Source organism: Pteropus medius, unplaced genomic scaffold (assembly GCF_902729225.1).
Source record: "Pteropus medius unplaced genomic scaffold, Ma_sr-lr_union100, whole genome shotgun sequence".
Classification (NCBI taxonomy): Eukaryota; Metazoa; Chordata; class Mammalia; order Chiroptera; family Pteropodidae; genus Pteropus; species Pteropus medius.
This window is the reverse complement of record NW_024350924.1, coordinates 1,418,961-1,437,392: the sequence shown is the minus strand read 5'-3', so window position 1 is coordinate 1,437,392 and position 18,432 is coordinate 1,418,961. Positions and strand designations below refer to the sequence as shown.

Genomic DNA, 18,432 nt, shown 5'->3' with positions numbered 1-18,432 from the left:
AGGGAAACATGGTCAAAGATGAGAAAGCATCCAGAAGGAAATTATCTCTAGTCTTATATATGAAATATCTGTCCGGACAAGGGCCCAAAGTATACATAAAAGAAAGGGGTGGGCCCATGACAGATGAGAAACAATAATCTGTCTTCTTTCTATCTGCCATCTCTCCCTCTCCCTCTCTCTCTCCCTCTTTTCTGAGGAGAGGGGCGCATGTGCGTGGCATGTGCATTGGCTTAGGAAGCAGCATATATTTAAAGAATACAGTGAAGGAAAAGGAAGGAGGAACTGTTTTTGCCACCAGGTTTCAGAGGCTGTATGTATCTTATTATCAAGAGAGAAACTGTTGAAGATTGATTTCTATTTGTGAAAACAAAATGGCACACGAAAATGTTTGGAGGATTTAAATAAGTATAATTTATTTCCAATATTATTTGCTATGTATCAGGATTTTACAGGTGGAGAAATTAAAAATGTGATCCATTGGATAAAATAAGAACTTTAGAGATGTTCTGAACAGAAAGATAACTTTTCGATATATAACTCTTAACCTAGAAGGACAAAATAGTAACAGCCTGATGAAAACTGACATAGCTAGAGACATATTCACATTGGCTAGACCCTTGAAATAGGGTAGTATTTATTGTTACAAATGATGGTAAAAATATTTGTAATCACTCAATATGAAAAGGCCCAGGAATATATTGGTGTGTATATATCAAAGATGCAGGTGATTCATGAAAAATTTCTGAATACAAGACAACCTATCTACGCTCTCAGTCTTTCCTTAGAAGTTTATAAACTTTGTCCCCCTATACATAGTATGTATTTTATTTGTTATTTTATGAATATCAATATACCTTCTTTGGCTTTGTTCATTTTCTAGTTGCCATCTGAAGCTAGAAATTTTTTCTTTTTATTTGCATAGAAAATGTAATATTTTTCTCTTTTGCAAAGCTCTTTAGGAGAAAAGGGGAAAATGAGTATTTTCTATGACTTTTTCATGAATAAAAGGTTTTGCGGGTGGTAGACTTCAAAATCAGAGTTTGGAATTTGTGTTACAAAATAAGTCTATATGAAATATATATTGTTTATTTTGCCTGTTTTCCCAATGTCTTAGGAAAGTAGAGTGCTATTTGGTTTTCCTAACATTTTCCTTTTAATTTTATAGGATAGTATTAAACTGCCTTGATAATAAATATCCAAAATTTCCAATTCATATTTTTCCTATTATCTCTTCCCTTGGGGTACAGGGCAGTGAAATGAATGAAAGACTGAATTAAAGCGAGATGAATTATTTTCTACTTATCTGACATATACTACGATTCACTCTGTATTAAATTGCCAATGGATCGTTCCAGGACTGTGCTACTTAGGGTTTTATAGAGCTGAGTCAGCTGAACCGAATTAATGATTGATTTCTAAAAGCTTCCCTTAAGTAAACTTAATCTATTTTTGCCTTTTTATATCCTAGGTGCCCAAACCAGTAGATTATTCTTGCCAACCCTGGTAAGTATTAAAAATGTTTATATAGCCAAGTTGAAATACCATACCCTTGGCCTGAGGACACCTTGACTGTGGGGATAGTAAACCACATTCCATTTCCATTTGTTCTGGATAAAGGTGTTTTCAGAGGCAACAAAACACCATAATGATTTATATATTGCTGACCTTCTCATATCTTTATCAGAGAGTGATGTGTGCGTGCGTGTGTGTGCCTGCGCGTGCATGCGTGTGCCCATACATGTGTACTTGACTATTAACTTGTGAATTCAAAGTTGGTAAGCCACAGAAAGGTCTAGGACATAGGCAAATCTGTATCTGTATTTTAGAAAAATAGATTTTCTGAAACAGAAAAAAATAAATATGATTTCATTGTCTGAAACTAAAAATTTTAACCTGGGGGGATGGTAGATCCTAAAAATACAATTTATAACATGTAATATGGGAGGAGCAAGATGTATTCACATCCTAAGTTTTGGGTCTACATGGAGCTCACTTACCCCATGGAAGCCAGTGTTACTGTTAATGGAAACAGGAAGCAAAATAGATGGTGATCATTACTTTTTAGACATAATGAGTTTAAAGGGACAGCGATATCTTCAACTGGAAAAACTCTATGTAGGATCCAGAATATTTATGATCATCATGTGATTAATATACACTGAGTATTTACTATGTGCTTAGTATTTTACATATTTTATTTGATTTTTATTTTCTAACATCTCTGTAAGGAAGGTTGATCTTATTCTTTTTACACATGAGGAAACAAAGATCAAGGCCATGCATCTAGTGAGTTAGAGACAGGATTCCAAGTTATGCAGTCTGTACATTGCTATACCACATGGTCAAGTAAAATATGTGGGCATATTTACTTATGTACATGTTTACTTTATATCTGTTCCCCTGAATTTTGTTTTGGCTCCTCTAAAAATGACTGCATCTATTTTTGTTTTCTTGATACCGAAGTATATGCATACAAATGAGGTATCAGGATATGTATATAAATGAGATATTCTGTGAGTCTATAGTACTAGTTAAGTTTGTAAGTGTAGAGAACACCTGAGTTGTCTGATATTTTTAAAATATTCTGATTATTCTCTGTTAAATAACCATAGCATGGAAAATGCCAGGTTCCTGCAGGAATTCATTGTCCAAAGTATAGGATTCTTCTCATCAGCCCTTTTGCTCTCCCTCAGCAGTCACATCCTCCTTCTCTAGTCATCATCTGCTTTCTCTGACACCCCTCCCCGCTCCCCAGGCTTCAGCGCTGAGCTTGCTGAAGAGAGCGTAGCAGATTTGTGATAGAACTGGGCATCTTTGCGACATTTTTACCTGGTTCAAGACAAATCTGAGGGCTTAGTTTCCGTGGAATTAAAAATTGTATTCTTACAAGAATTAAATAAGTAAAATAAAGGTATTTTCATAGATATGAGGACTTCCAAGTATTCCATCTCGTGTATCTATTTACAGAAAGCTGAAGGATGAGCTTGTAAACCAAGAAGGAGGGAAATACAGAATCCAGGAAATAGGAGCAAAGGGAAGTCCCAGGACTAGAGCGATTCAGCAGGCTTAGAGAGCAAGTAGTATTGATTAGACCGAGAGGGCGGAGGGCTCAGGAGGAATGAATGAGCAGGTACAGTACATAGTGTTGAACAATGAGCAGGTATAGTACATGGTATTGACAGAAATATTATTGAGGGGTTTATAATTCTCTTGGAGAATATCGAAGAAGCTTGGGCAAAGACAACCTTGAAGAATTAGTTTTTGGATGTTAGATGTTCTTTGAATATGACAACATGACAAAACTGGGCCAGATGATGGCTCAGCTCCGTAGAGGTTACAGAAGGAAGAGTGAGGAACAGCACTATGAAGGAATGAGCATAAGTGGAGAAGAAATTATTTTCCATCCTAATATCTAAAATTCGTAAATTATGAAATCGTAATTTAGTCATGTTATTTAAAAATATGCAAGGAGAAATAAAAAAATAAGTAAAATTACTGAAATGGGACTTGGGGTAGAATGCCGATAAGATGGGATAATGCTGCTTTTTCAATACTGTTATGGTATGAGTTGACTTTTTAAAATTATCTTCCCGTGTCACTTCAACTAAAAAACGCATATAATATGTACTAATTGCAGTAAATGCCATGAAGGAAAATAGAGATACTGTGATGAGAATGATAAAGTGGCCAGTGAGAGATACAGGACAACATTCTTGAGACGGGATGGCCAGAGAAGACCTCTCTGCAAACCTTAATGATAAGTAGGAATGTGTGTTGATAGTGTTTTTCAGAGAATACAGTCTGTGAGGAGACACTAAGAACAAAAGAGGTGTGATGAATTCTTAGACCTGAAAGAAGGCTGGAGACTAGTGAAGGAGGGGGTCGTGAGACATAAGATTGAGCAGGATGGTGTGAGTCAGATCATACTCGGTACTAATAGTTCATGGGTTATAACCCAACATACCGTCTGCATAAAATGCCCTTAGCTGTTCTGTCTTGGTGGAAACCTCACATGTTCTCCTTGAACAAACTTGTTGACTGCTTACCACATGTATTTTATTTTACTTTTTAGTTTTTATTTTTATGTTTGTTTATTTTCATTTATTTATTTATTTAGGCAACCCTTGGTTGACCTCACAGATTGCATGGACCTCGTCAGCTTGCAATCCCTTATTTTTTATTTTTTACGCCTACAGCATCTGGTCTTCCTAGGTGGTCTCCCATCCAAGTACTAACCAGGCCTAACTCTGCTTATCTTATATTTTAAATAAATATTTAATGTAGGTTAGAGGTGGGTCTGTACACTGAGCTACATATGTCTATACGTGAATCAGAAAACTTTCTAGAATATTAATTCATGAATATCTTTGAAAGAGTTCTAATCTAAACGTAAAATTTTTAACTTTTATTGCCCAAATTCTCTGACATATTTGCCAGTAAATGTTAAGCCTATATGTGATTCGAAGGGTCACTAAAGAATATTTTACATTGAATTCAGACCTTTTATTATTAGTATTAGTAGTAGCGTTATTATTGTTATTATTATTGAATTTGAGTATATTTAAGGCCAACATAGTTTAGGAAGAGCTGAATTCCGGTTTTGAAAAATATCTTTTACTGACTACTACTAATTGCTTGAGAAAATTGGTTATCAAATTTGCAGACTATAAGAATTAACCTTATATCCAAAAAATAATTAAAAAATAATTTAAATTAGGGTGTGTGTGTGTGTGTGTGTGTGTGTGTGTGTGTGTGTGTGTGTATTTGCATGTGTCTTAGGGCGCTTCGTCCCTATACTGCCTATAACTTTCGTCCCCAAACTCCCTGCAACTGTCTTTTTTACCCAGTACCTACTAGGTTCTCTCTTTGTCCCATTTATTTATTTGATAAATGTTTTCTGGGTGATTACTGTGTATTAGGCATTGTTCACTTTACTGTTGTTAGCTTTGTAGAGGATTTGTATCTGGAAGCATTGAAGGACTTTTCTTTTTGGAAGCAACATAATGTGTTGGTATAGAAGTAAAAACAGCTCAGATCTGCCACTAAATTAAAATCCTGACAGATACTTATTTTTAGCCTCTGTTCTCTTCCAGGTACATTACCCATATTTTCTGTGTCCTTGTTTCTTACAGGTATGCTGGAGCAATGGAAAGATTGCAGGCAGAGACTGAGCTTATTAATAGGGTAAACAGTACTTACCTTGTGAGGCACCGGACCAAAGAGTCGGGAGAATATGCAATTAGCATTAAGTAAGTAGGACAAGTACTTCTACAGAAATAGATTTCCTGTTTTCATAATTGCATAGACCATCTGACATGTATAACACTGAAGTCGAAAATCAAGGTTCTAATTACAGTAGGAATAATGCGTCTATCCAGACAGTTCATTAATACTTTAAAATATCTGTTAGAAAAACAGTATTAAATGTTATAGGCTGCTAATTGGCATATTAGATTTCTTTCATAACATTGTATTTTGGTGACTTGATGTGTGTATGTTTTTAGTAAATTCTAAATTACTAGATTTTGTTTCATTTTGTCTTCCTATATTCTCCAACGAAACTTACTAAACAAATTGAACATAATGATCGGTTATATGTAATCCCCCCTTCTCACTTCAAGTATTGGTTATATCTTCAACCAATCTAGTAAATATATTTTGTTAATTAGCTGTCACCAGTGTATTGGCATAGGTATATATTTTGTCTTCAGAATTAATTCCTATAATGTTATTGGGGCATGCCCTCTGGTAATTATTGATTTCTACTGATTAAAAACACATTTATATTCATAAGTTATTCATTGCCCACAGGTACAATAATGAAGCAAAGCACATCAAGATTTTAACAAGAGATGGTTTTTTTCACATTGCAGAAAATAGAAAATTTAAAAGTTTAATGGTAAGCATTGATTAGTTCTTTTCAATCTGTGGTTCTTAGTTTTCTCTTATTAGATAGGTCAGTTTAATTCTATAGTTTCTTGGAAATTTTATTCACTAAAAAGATGTTTAAAGATAATCATATAATTTTTCAGTAGATCCTGGAAATTCTAATTTTAAGAATCCCAATTGTTTTATAATCTAAATTTGCAGGTTTTAGGTATTTCAGAGTCGACACGATTTATGACCCAGAGTAATAGACAAATTCAAATACAATCAACTTTGAGTAATTTGTGAGTTTCGCCTAGTGTTTGATGAAACACAGCAAATGTTTAATATGCTTCTCTTCCCTCGTCTTCCATCCTCTGTCTCTGTCTCCTCCTTCAAGCAGAGGAAGGGGTTTTAAATTATAACATAGAAAATTGTAATTGGTAAAATACTTCTCACATTTAGGTTTCTTTAATACAAAATGCAATATTATGTCAAATGGAGAAAATTCAGATACTTTCTGCTACTTTATCTATGCTGTGGTTCTCCTTCATCATCTTAGACAATTAAACATTAACAGGGTAACATTTTTACCATATAACAATTAATATTTCACAGGAACTTTGTAAATTGAAATAACATATTGTTACCAAGTTGCTTCGAATGAACAAAGATTATTTTAATAATTTCTACAATTAAAAACATTATAACAATTTTATTAGTGAATAAGAATGTTACATCTATATCATATAAACAACGCAGAGATGTCATTATATGTGCATTGCTGATAGTAAAATGTTCATACTTCCTTAAAAGTGGTCTCAAGTCTGCTTCTCAAGTTTGAGAGTTTCTTGACGTAATGAAGAATTTGGATATAGAACGTAAGATGTATTTGTAGCGCTCCACTAAGTACTTTGAGTAACAATGGGGAAGGGCCATTCATTGACTGAACTATCAATCAAATAATACATACTGCATCCTTCCGGAAAACATCTTAAAGTACTTTGCAGATGTTAACATTAAAGTTAAAGCTGAGTGTAAGAGAGCTTTACAAAATGGGCCAGCTTGAAAGCCTTCTAAAAATTTAGAACTGCTTCAAGACAGGAGTCGGTGTTTTAAAGACATTGAAGCATCTGGAGTTGAAAGAAAAGGAAGAAGACCTCTTCGGACAGAGATACCCCATTCCCAATCCAAAAAGCTAAGGATGGGCAGCAAGATCATGTCCTGGAAAATGTAAAGCCTGTCAGACTGATAACCACGACCCAGGCGTCTTCCCTGCTGGGAGTGGCTTATGTTCTGTTGGAAAGAACAGGCTGTGCACACAGAAAACTGGGCCCGAGGAGGTTATTTCTAAAATGAAAACCTAGGAGGCAGGTAGCAAGTGGAAGCAGAAATAATGAATGACAGCTCCGGCTGAGGCATGATAAAAGGATGCAAGGGGGGCTCCTCATCCCTGCAAGACACACCAGCTTGAGTGTGCACCCCCAGAACTTCCGTGGATGGTAATGAGCCTGCACCACGGTGTTATAGCTAATACGAGGCTTAAAAAAAGGCCAAAGGGCCAAGATGATTGCCAGCCTTTCAGAGTAACAAAAGGAACTCCCATCACAGGAGACAAAGAGGATGAAAGGAGTCGTCCCTGGAAAGGGCCAATCAATTCAGCTTTTGTGTCACCTGGGGTCAGCTCAAGAAAGGTCTTCAGCCGCTGAAGTTAGGTATGAAAAGCCGGTGTTACCATGTGACCTGGGTTAGTGGACATAGACCCTTGAGTTATTATCTGCACGAAAAGCAACAGAGGTCCAGAATTCAAATAATTGGTATCAGACAGCAGTAAAAGTTTCTGCAGTAATAGTTTGGAAATGAAATTAAAAGTACTTGTCACAGAGCAAAAATAAGCTACCCTAAGACGTGTGTGTAAAATATCAGAAGTCCCACTGCTAGAGACACATACATATTTGTTCCTCCATATCTGGGGCTCTTTTATAAAGAAGCACATATCACAGTAGGTTAAAGGGAGGGAATTAAGAATTAATAGCAAAACTACAATGAAACTACAAAACATTAACAGAAGGATATACAGTCATACTGGAAAACCACATTTCGATCAATGACAGACCACGTGTACAACAGTGGTCCCATAAAATTAAAATGGAGCTGAAAATTTTCTATCACCTAGTGACCTTGTAGCCATCCCAATGTAGTGGAACGCGTTCCTCACGTGTTGGTGGTGATGCTGGTGTAAACAAACCAGCTGCACTGCCAGTCGCGTAGAAGTATAGCACATACAGTTATGCACAGTACATAATACTCGATAGTGACCGTAAACAACTATGGTACAGGTTTGTGCTATGCTTTTTATTGTTATTTTAGAGTGTGCTCTTTCTACTTAAAAACTGTTTGCTGCTTAACGATATGCCGCGTTATGCTGGCGGCAGCCTCATTCATACCGAGTCTCTCGATTGCATCTCTTTCTCGTGTGTGGTTTAATCTCATGTTGTTTTGCTCATCAAGGCCCCTCAGCGTTAGCATGACGAAATCGCCTAAGGATGCATTTTGCAGGATGTATCCCGGGTCAGTAAGTGACTCATGACTATAATTGTAAAAAGGAAGAAAGACAAAGAATTGAAAAATCTCAGTCTTAGATAACTACTTTTGTCAGTTTTAGCAAATGACTGTAAAAAATGCTGAAGAGGCCGTCGAACTGGTTGGAGCTGCCCTTGCTCTTTGTTTCTGTTCATTTGTTGAACAAATTTAGGTCGAGTCCTGACTGTGTGAAATTACTGTTTTTGCAGAATTCGAAAAAGACTCCACTGTTCTGAAAATGCTTTTAAATTATAACATTCATCTGCACCCAGAACCTCACAATAGTGCTGTCCTTTGAACCTATACTGGGAAGGGCCATGGAGAAGGGATGGCTCCCGTCAGTGCCAGCCCCTTGGGAAGGAAGGAGAGGGTTGACAGGCACTGTTGCCTTTACTCTGGCCATGCAAGATTTCACTAAACCAGCATCACACAACTTCAGGGAGTCCCCTTTTATCATGTTGGTGGCCAATAACACAATTCTCATTATAAGTAACTAGGGTCTGTGGTTTTGAGTTGTTTCCTTGTAATAGTTTAGGTATCTCTCCCATCTGTTGGTGCTGAGGTTACATTCTTCTACCTATGAAAATCATTAGTGCCTGGAATTATGTTTTAATTTGAAAAGGCTGTAAAACACAACCAAACTCCAGAACTGGTTTTAAATTAGCCAGTTTCTCCAAGAGAAGATTAGCATTAGGCGGTTGTGAGCTAACCGTTTTTTCCCTTGGGTTTCAGGAGCTTGGTTAATCAAAATCTTTTTTTTTTGTCTTAGTCATTAAATTCAAATTCTAAATGAATTTCTGTATCCAGATTATAAGGCATTAATTTTGTTCTAATTTTCATGTATGCCAGACAATCTATGTCCAAATGCTGTTTATAAATCATCTCCATTGCCTGTTTCCTTGGTAATTGGAACGACTGGCTCTCACTCATTATTTTTGAGAGAGACTTGAAATGTTGACACTCCTGTGTCAGCGTGAGATAAGGAAAGCTTAGCGTTTCTTTTGTTTAGCGGCTCCTTATTCCCTTGTAGTACCTGAAGGTCAATGACTGCTAAAGCAGGGGCGAATTAGACTAAAATATGGAAAGGTATAAATTGGAAAAGATCCACAGTGACACTATTTAATTCTGTCTGGTTAGAAACGTGTTAGGTCGATGTACTCTCATAAAACTGTAAAAATGGAACTAAAGTGTCTTCCACGCTTAGTGAAGTGTTCAGGAAGTATTCTTTGCACCTTACTAATTCACATGACCCCAGGCCTTGGAAAAGTCATTTTTTTCTTCCATAAAATTTAGAGGTGGGTAAGGTAGCAAATGATCCCCAAGTCCTTTCCAGTATGATAATTCTAGGGTTTCTAGCCAACTTCACATAAACTTTAATTCATACTGATTCATAATATAATACATAAAAAAATCTGTATAACCTATAACAAAATTACATTGAAGGTCAAAGTTATTAGGTTCTAATAACTTTTGGGTTTATTTTTGTATTTTTGCTAAAGAAAAGAGCACATTTTTCCCAGTTTAAATAATATGTCTAGAAGGACAATTCTCTGGTATCATTTCCATTAGCAACACAATATATATGTGTACAGTTCTCTCAGAGACATTACAAAATTTTGCCTTTTATTTAAAAAAAAAAAAAAGAAATAGTACTATTGGTCTCTAGAATATAATTCCAGATCTTGCCTTTGAAACCATGCTAAAAATCAGGATAAGACAAATGCCATATTCTGATCATTGAAGCCATTTTGAGGACATAAACTTTTACCGGGTATTTTGTCTCTTTTTTTCCAAGTTGGTCAGATTCCAGATTCCTTTGCTTTGTCAAGGATCCCTGTAATATGGATCCAAGGAAGGAAAAAAAAAATATATATATATGTATATTTTAAAGTTATGGGTATAACTTGTATAAAAGTCTAGCATCTCAGGTCTAAGCAAACTGAGTGCCTGGTGCATCATGGACGCTTGGCAGATGCTCTTTGCCCTTCGCCTCCCTTTCTGAGTGCTTGCGGCTGCCGGGGACTGTTTGCAAATAGCGTCGTTAAGAGCACACTCTGGAGACAGATTCTGGCCATATTAGTCTTTGCACAAACTGATTAACCTCACTGAGACTTGAGCATCAATGGAGACAAGGCCTCTCTCTTGTTTCTTGTGTGAAGATGATGAGAAACTATGCAAAAACCCTGATAGGTGAGATAGTGGTAGCTGTTAACGATATTCACAAGTACCTGGTACTTTACACATTGCCGTGAAATGGTTTGTTACCCCCGTTTTACAGATGTAGGAGCTGAAAAATCTCCATTTGCTTTACCCAGTGCTTCAGCCCAACCATGCTGCTGTTAGTCTGTGAATGTGTTCTTCCTCATCTTATGCCTCTTCCCAGCCTGACTGCTCTACTTAAAATAATCCTTTCCTCCTTCCTGGCTTTTGAAATTATAAGCCAAGCTATAAGCTATCTCCGTCGTGAAATCTTCCCTTATCCTGCCCACGGGACTCACAAAAGGAAATTCTGTCTTGTCTTCGAACTCTCTGGAAACCCCTCACTCTCCTAGAGGGAAGGGCCTTATCTTCATAATCTTGGTGACCCCTGGAACTCCCCGCACAGTGCATTCCACAGCTCATCTCAGTTCAGTCATAAATGATGAATAAATCATTGAAGAATCTCTTTTTCTTCACTCGGGTGATTTTTGGCCCAGCTGATTTGTGTTTGGGGACTTTAAACATAACTATCGAATGAACGTATTAAGTTGATATCAGTATGATTTTTTTTTTTTAGAAGAATTGTTTTTATACTGTTTTTAAACAGTAGTGCTGTAATTAGGTTAAAAATGATTTTGCTTTTATTTTAATTTCAGGTATTTGCAAGCAACGTTATATCTACAGTACTCATGATAATACACATTTTTTTTATTTCGAATTATTATTTAATTTCTGTTTAAAGTAGAGGGATTTAGATTTGTGCAAAATCTATGAAACCAACGTCTCAAAAGAAATTTCCTGAAATTTTAGTATGAAAGGTAGTGAGAGGTTATTGTATTGGGCTTGGATGTAATGAAGGTCGATTAGGTATTAGAGAAAATTAGAAAGCACTACGACTTGACCTCTGAAAGCACCAGAGGTCATGCAGAGCTGTAGGACGGGCACTGACACGTCTTCGTAAGCCAGAAACAATGTCAAGTAGCATTTGTGGTTTATCAGCTCTGGTTTCCCATGGAAAAGTATGTTTAGATTCAAGTGTGTTTCTCTGTGATGCTGAAAGAAAATGCAGGAAACTAGAAATTGCTATATATTCAGCAAACAGCTGTTCCCTTTATTTTTGTTTAGAAAGGCAAGTATTTCATACATAAGAACAATAATTACCGTTCTGAAATATAGGTTTAGAATGGTTTCTTTTCACTTACCACATCTGACTAAAGACTAACAGGATGTTAGTAACAAGCACAATTACTAGGTATGGACATCTACACAGCAGGGAACAATTATTATTTTTCCATATACATATGGAAGTTTTAGCATTGAATCAATCACCCTTATATGTATAAACTTATGTCAGGGAGTTCATGTGTTTGAGAGTAGAGCTATTTTCATCAGAAGTAATCTTTCATTCTTTTTTTCCTAAAGGAACTTGTGGAGTATTACAAGCATCATTCTCTTAAGGAAGGGTTCAGAACCCTTGATACAACTCTGCAGTTTCCATACAAGGAGCCAGAACACGCAGCTGGACAGAGGGGTAGCAGAACAGGCAACAGCTGTGAGTATCGTCATTTGGAATGCAACTTGCGGTCCCTTAAGCGTCAGCGGCACAATAATACTAAACATCTTTATTCCAAATTTCGAAATATAACCAATTAATAGGCTAATGCATTTAGCAAGGAATTTTTCCAGCTAAGCAGGATCAGATGGACCAACAGGTTTATGACTATGTTGAGATATGATTCTTTGTGCCAAATCGAAAATCGTGTTTACATTCAGAAATTCATCAGAAATGTAAAGGGTCTGTTTATATGTAAGTGTTGAAATTTTCGCTGACTTCTGTATTAGCAAACTCTTTTTAACTTACGCATGTTTGTGGTCATTATGCTATTTGAGTAACAGTATTTAGGTAAGGCTGGTGGACAGCTCTCCCATCTAGCCTACTGTCCCAAGTCTGCTTATGGTTCTAATTCGGTGATTACTTTTGGAGTTTTTAAATGACTAAATCATGTTTCCTCTGACATCAATATTTCTATAAGTGTTATACTTTAGCCACTTTCTTTCAGAATGAGCACTGTGCCACAATTATTCATCAAAGATTTGCACACAAACCAAAAGCCTGATACAGTTTGAGTGAGAGTTCAAGTCAGAAGCTTTTTTCTCATCACCTTTTAATGTCATGTAATCTTCCTAAAGGTAGATACAGCCGGTAAAGAGAACATCATGATGAAAGATGTTGTGAATAAAATGTGATTTTATTCTCTTATTTTGATATCATTAAAAAAAAATGTTTTGGAGGAGAAATGAATACAATTTTATTACTCTTAGAATCCTTAGCCTAAGCAAAATTGGAATATCTAGTGGCATTTCAAAAAGAATCTGCATCAGTGTTATGTAACCTCAGCTTTTCCCCCCCTAAAAGCAGAAACTGAGAGGGACACAGATATAGTTCAGGGCTCAAACATCGGTAAAATTTCTTACACTTTGTATAAGTAAATATACAAGTAATTTGTCACATCAACTTTTTTTTTTTTAATTGAATAACTTAATAGCTGTTCTCTTCACAGGATCAGTGATAAATGACTAAGCTTAAGCAGTGAAAGTAGTCAGAGCATACTCTATGTCGAAACTAAACACTTATTAAAAGTTATTTTTCTATTTTTTGGTCCAGTGTTACCCAATTATGTTAGATTCTCGTGTAGGCTGAGGAGTTTCGTGTTTTTATATATGGCGATTGGAGAAGTTATCACCATTAAGTGACAGGAAAGAGGGGAGGGAGTGAGCACTCCAGTCAGCAGCAGAGGCACAAGGTCTGCCCTCCAAGACCCCTCGGTCACTACCCTGTGACAGGGTTGAAATCCTCGGTCCCTTTGTGGCTCTCTCCCAACGTTTTATTATTTGCTGCTGATTTTGTATAAATTAGGTATTTTGTACCACAGTGGGTATTTTATAAATGGAAACTACAGCGGGATGGACCACTGAGATGGAACGAGGTGCCCCATGTAAAGCATTTAGTGCAGTGCGGCACGAGCCAGCACTGCCCGGGAGGCAGCTGCTACCGACTCTGCCACTTCAGCCACTTAGCTTTCACCACCACCGAGGCAGATTTCCCCCGAGTCTCAAGTCGGGGCCAGGGAGACCGAGCCCTGCACGAGAGAAGAAGAGGGTCCTCTGGCGAGCCGTGAGACTTTATTTTCGCCTTGGGAATGGTCGTAGGAGTGTTTTCAAGAGGGAGGAAAAGGAGCGAGGAGCGAGCAGAGGAAGACTCGGGCACAGCGGTAAGCGCTGTGCCTTCCTGGAAACTGTGCAGTGACTCCGTGGAAGATGCCCTGTGAGTCTGTGGCCCCCGTGTAGAATCACCTTCCTTTCCCAAAATGGCACAGCAGACTCACCTGAGACTGCTTCAGGTGCTGCTTCAGGTACACCTGTGGGCTCATGCTTGAAGGGCACTGAATTGACTTTTTGCCTTTCTTGCTCTGTGATAAGCATTTGATGATTATTTTCAGGTTTACTGCTGAGTAGCCGTCTGACCTTAGGCAAGTCACTTGTCTGGGCCTCAGTTTTCTCATCTGATGAAGGAGGAATGAGATTAGCTATTATATATTCTTTTACACATAGCATCTTAGTATTCGTGAGAGAAGGAAGTAAAGTAAGTAGAATGTTAATAGCCCAATAACACTAGGAAAAGTCACGCAGTTCGCTCTTTCATGACCCATAAACAGACCTCAGACATTTTCCCCAGTTCTTATTTATGGAGACTTGTAGGACCACAGACTAGACTTAGCTAATTAAAAGAAAAAAGTTGGTTATTATTATATTTAGATAATCTCAAGGTATCTTCTCACAAGAACGTCTTAATTACAAAAGGAGAGAGAGAAGCAACGTGACCGAGTGATCACAGTCGGCATCGTCAGTCACGGGACAAGTAGCCTTCGTGCGCATCCTGATGTGGTTCCCTGAGCTCTCACCACCACTGTGGTCGTGTTCCTGTTCCTCAGGTGCATAATCTGAGTCATTGTGAGGAGACATCAGACAAACCACATTGAAGGACATTCTATAAAATCGTTGGCTTGTGCTCTTCAAAAGTGTCAATGTCACAAAAGACAAAGACTCAGGAAGTGTTTCAGGTTGGATGAGAGACCTGAGAGACAGGACAGCAGGATGCAGCGTGTGATCCTGGATCGAAACCTGGCAGAAAAAAAAATATGTATTTTTGCTATAAAGGACACGCATGAGACAATTAACAAGTTCTGAATAAGTTTCTAGACCAAGTAGTAGTATTTTTTGCTTTTGATGATTGTACTGTGACTATAAAAGAAAAAAGGGCCTTTGTTTTTAGGAATTACACGCTGAAGTGTTTAGAGATACAGGGCATTATGTCTGCAACGTTCTAAAATGCTTCAGGAAATACACAGAAATCGATAAAGCAAAAGAGTAAAACGTTATCATTTGAGGAGTTTAAAAGTATACAGGAACTTTTTGTATTATTCTTGCTACTTCTTTAAAAGTCTGAATTACGTCGGGTTTAAAAGTTTGGAAATTTGGAGATGATCCCATTAGCTAAATACGTCTAACAGAATTAGGAGAGAATGGCAGCCTCCTTCTTTCTCACCTCGGGGTGCAGGGGGAGCTGGGCGTACTGATTTGGGGGTATGTAGAGCGCTGAGGAGGTCATTTTAGAAAGTTCCTTACCTGTGACCTCATTATATCTGCTTATGTATTCATTCATTTTTTTTATTCAACAAATATTTTTTTAACATTTGCCATGTGCCGGGCCCTATGCCAGATGCGAGAGTTTTAATAGTGAATAAGACAGGCAACCTGGTAGACAAGAGCAAACATAAAACAAATAACTTCATCAATAATTACACATCGTAGTAAGTCTTGTGAAGCAGGAGCACGGATGAAAGGGTGTGACCAGAGGGCGGATTTAACTGATAGGTCTGGGAAGGACATTTTGGTGAAATGTAAAACATCTAGTGGGTGGGCGGGGCGGGGCGGGGGTGTGGAGAGTAGGGAAACTTCACTGTGAAGAAGGAGCTCGTGAGAACTTTAAACTGGAAGAACTTTATGTGTTTAAGGAATCAGAAGGAGGTCAGTGTGCTTGGAGCACAGTGAGTGGATTCTAATATATGAGATGGAAATAAAGTAAAGCTGTGTAAGCAGAAAGTGAGGCGAACCGATTTACATTGTTTTTAACGGATCACGGGCTACTCTGTGAAGAGCGGCTTGGAGGGAGGCAGGGACACAAAGAGATGAGTTAGGAACGTAGTAAAGATGTCCGTGGGAGGCGTGATGGTGGTTTGGACAAAAGTTGAGTAGTGACCATGGAGCAGGACAGTGGGCGGATCTGGATATATTCTGGAGGTCAGATTGATTGGATAAAGGAATTGGGGTAGAAGCAATGCAAGTGCGATACGCAAGTATTTGCCAGATGGTGAAACCACTGACTAACCAGGAAACAGAAGAGGTGCAGCAGGTTTAGAGAGAAGGTAATACATTCGGTTTTGCACAAAATTTTAGGTACCTTCGCATACTCAATGGTTCAGTAGGCAGTTGGCACCATGAAGATAGAGTCTTATGAATCATTAACACTTCATTTCATGCTTTACATAGGACATAGTATGATTTCTGTATAGGTTTAATTATTCTTTTGGCGTATCGTTCCCAGAAGCCCTACGAACCATCGTCCTTTGCTTCTTATTCTCAAATTGCACTTCACACACTGCCTTTCATGAAACAGGAGCTCCGGAAGGTCTAAATAAGCAAAGTCAGAACCTAGGGTGCATGGTGGACAAAGCAGGTGTTTAAGTGCGACATGGAGTCGATATTTGAAAAAGCGTGGAAAGATGGGTGGGCTTGAAACGAAATCTGGTCAGCATGCTCCTTTCGGTGCGCTGACAAATATCATAGTAATACTCTGAAAATTGACAAAGGCTTCTCGGGCTATTGGGACTGTAGAAATGACCTCGCAGGAAAATGTAGAAGCCAGAGCCAGGGCCTGGGCTGCTCTTCCTGGCGTGATCTGTTCTTCCCCACGGATATCCCCATTACTTAAGTTTCATTTTAACTGGTGTTTTAGCACTTGGACTTAGAGGGTTTGTATAATTCCTATTTATTTAACTCAGAGTAACAACATAGCTTTCTTATTCCTGACAATTCCTGAAACATCCTGTTATGTTTTACCACTACTCATTAGTTTTATTACAGTATAAAAGTGGATAACATTTAATATCCCCTTCATACAAACTCCTCAGACATCCACTTAATTTAGCTTTTACCTTCTTGCCCTTGTAATTCAAAACCCATATTCATCTGCGCTTATTTCCTGATCTTATCCTCAGTCTTTTGTCATCTCTTTCCTTAGTCATTTGGCATTTGGGTTCGAGTTGATCTAATTTTATCCTGGTAACTTAAATATTTGTTTTAATTTGATCATATTAGTTTCCTAGGGCTGCCATAAAAATTACCACAAACCGGGTGGCTTAGAACGATAGAAATTTACTCTCTCGTTCTGGAGGCCTGGACGTCTGAGATCAAGGTGTTGGCGGGGGTGGCTCCTTCTGGAAGTGCTGAGGGAGAGTCCCTTCCACGCCTCCAGCTTCTAGATGGGCCGGCAGTCCTCAGCGTCCCTCATCTAATAGACGTATCGCTCTGATCTCTGCCTGGTCTTCACGTCACCTTCTCCTCTGTGTGTATCTCCCTTTTTCTTCTCTCATACAGACACTTGTCATTGCCTTTAGAGCCTCCTTTACTACTGGGTGATCTCATCTTGGGATTCTTACGTCTGCTAAGACCTTCTTTCCAAATAAGGTCACATCTTCAGTTTCTGAGTGGACTTATTTTTTTTGGGGGGGGCACCATTCTACTCACTGCCATCTTAGCATTAATTTAAAATTTTTCCATACTTATTTTAATTCTTTTTTCACCCTTTACAACTTGGCGTTATTAGAGGACTTTGCATTATTAGGGCAGACAGGCAGCCAATGGATAAGAGTTACAGGAAAAACATTACCTTGATAAAGTGAAGTGTTTCTGATGGATTGTAGCTTTCCTTCAGTGAAATGCACTCAGAGAAAAACACATCGAGCCAGAAAGTTTCCAAGAAGGATCTCCATCACCATTCTGGCCACCCTCCTATGGATGTACTCAAATTTGTTAGACCTGGGCACAAAAAGTTCAGTTTGCCTGATTTGCTGGTTCAGATTTTTCTCTATCCAAAGCTCAGTCTTCCCCAGTGACTTTCCCCTCTTTATCCTCCCTCTTCAGAAAACACAGTTCTGCATACTCGGATGAATCCAAAACCCCTTTCCTTGTCCCTTATCTAGTTGTGACATCTTCACCAGTAACCTCCTCCACAGGTCCCACATTCATTTATCCAACAGATCTATGTTGAGAGCCCACTACCAGGCAGGCTGCTGGGACTTTGACCACGGTGTGTGCAGACCATTCGTGCCCAACCTAAGCAAGGGACAAGGGGAGTGTGGGGGATGGCGTACACTCTGCCTGCACCTCTGCTTGTATATCGACACTACCCCCCGTGCCCCTCCAGAAACCCTGTTTTCTCTACGGCATGGCACTAGTGGTGTGTTTCCATGACTCTTACATGGGGCATCAGGGTGGCCGCACTGTGAAGGCAGCGACTGAAGGAGACGAGAGTGGGAACAGCCAGCGGAAAGGAAGGAGCGTGTACGACAGTGCAGTGTGGCCGAGGCAGAAGGGGGACGAGGAGGAGCTGCAGGGGTGAGGTCGGAGAGGTACGGGAGGCCGGGCCAGGGGGGCCTGACAGGA

General features: G+C 38.5%; 1 protein-coding gene across 2 annotated transcripts in view; it reads left to right on the top strand.

The window, feature by feature from the left end:
* VAV3 (vav guanine nucleotide exchange factor 3) overlaps window positions 1-18,432 on the top strand; it is a 310,644-nt gene that overhangs the window by 280,507 nt on the left and 11,705 nt on the right. For both annotated transcript variants that reach the window (XM_039841025.1, XM_039841026.1), the window contains 4 exons: window positions 1,469-1,503; window positions 5,133-5,249; window positions 5,812-5,899; window positions 12,070-12,199. In XM_039841025.1, coding sequence (XP_039696959.1) covers window positions 1,469-1,503; window positions 5,133-5,249; window positions 5,812-5,899; window positions 12,070-12,199 — 370 coding nt within the window. The remainder of the gene's footprint in view (window positions 1-1,468; window positions 1,504-5,132; window positions 5,250-5,811; window positions 5,900-12,069; window positions 12,200-18,432) is intronic.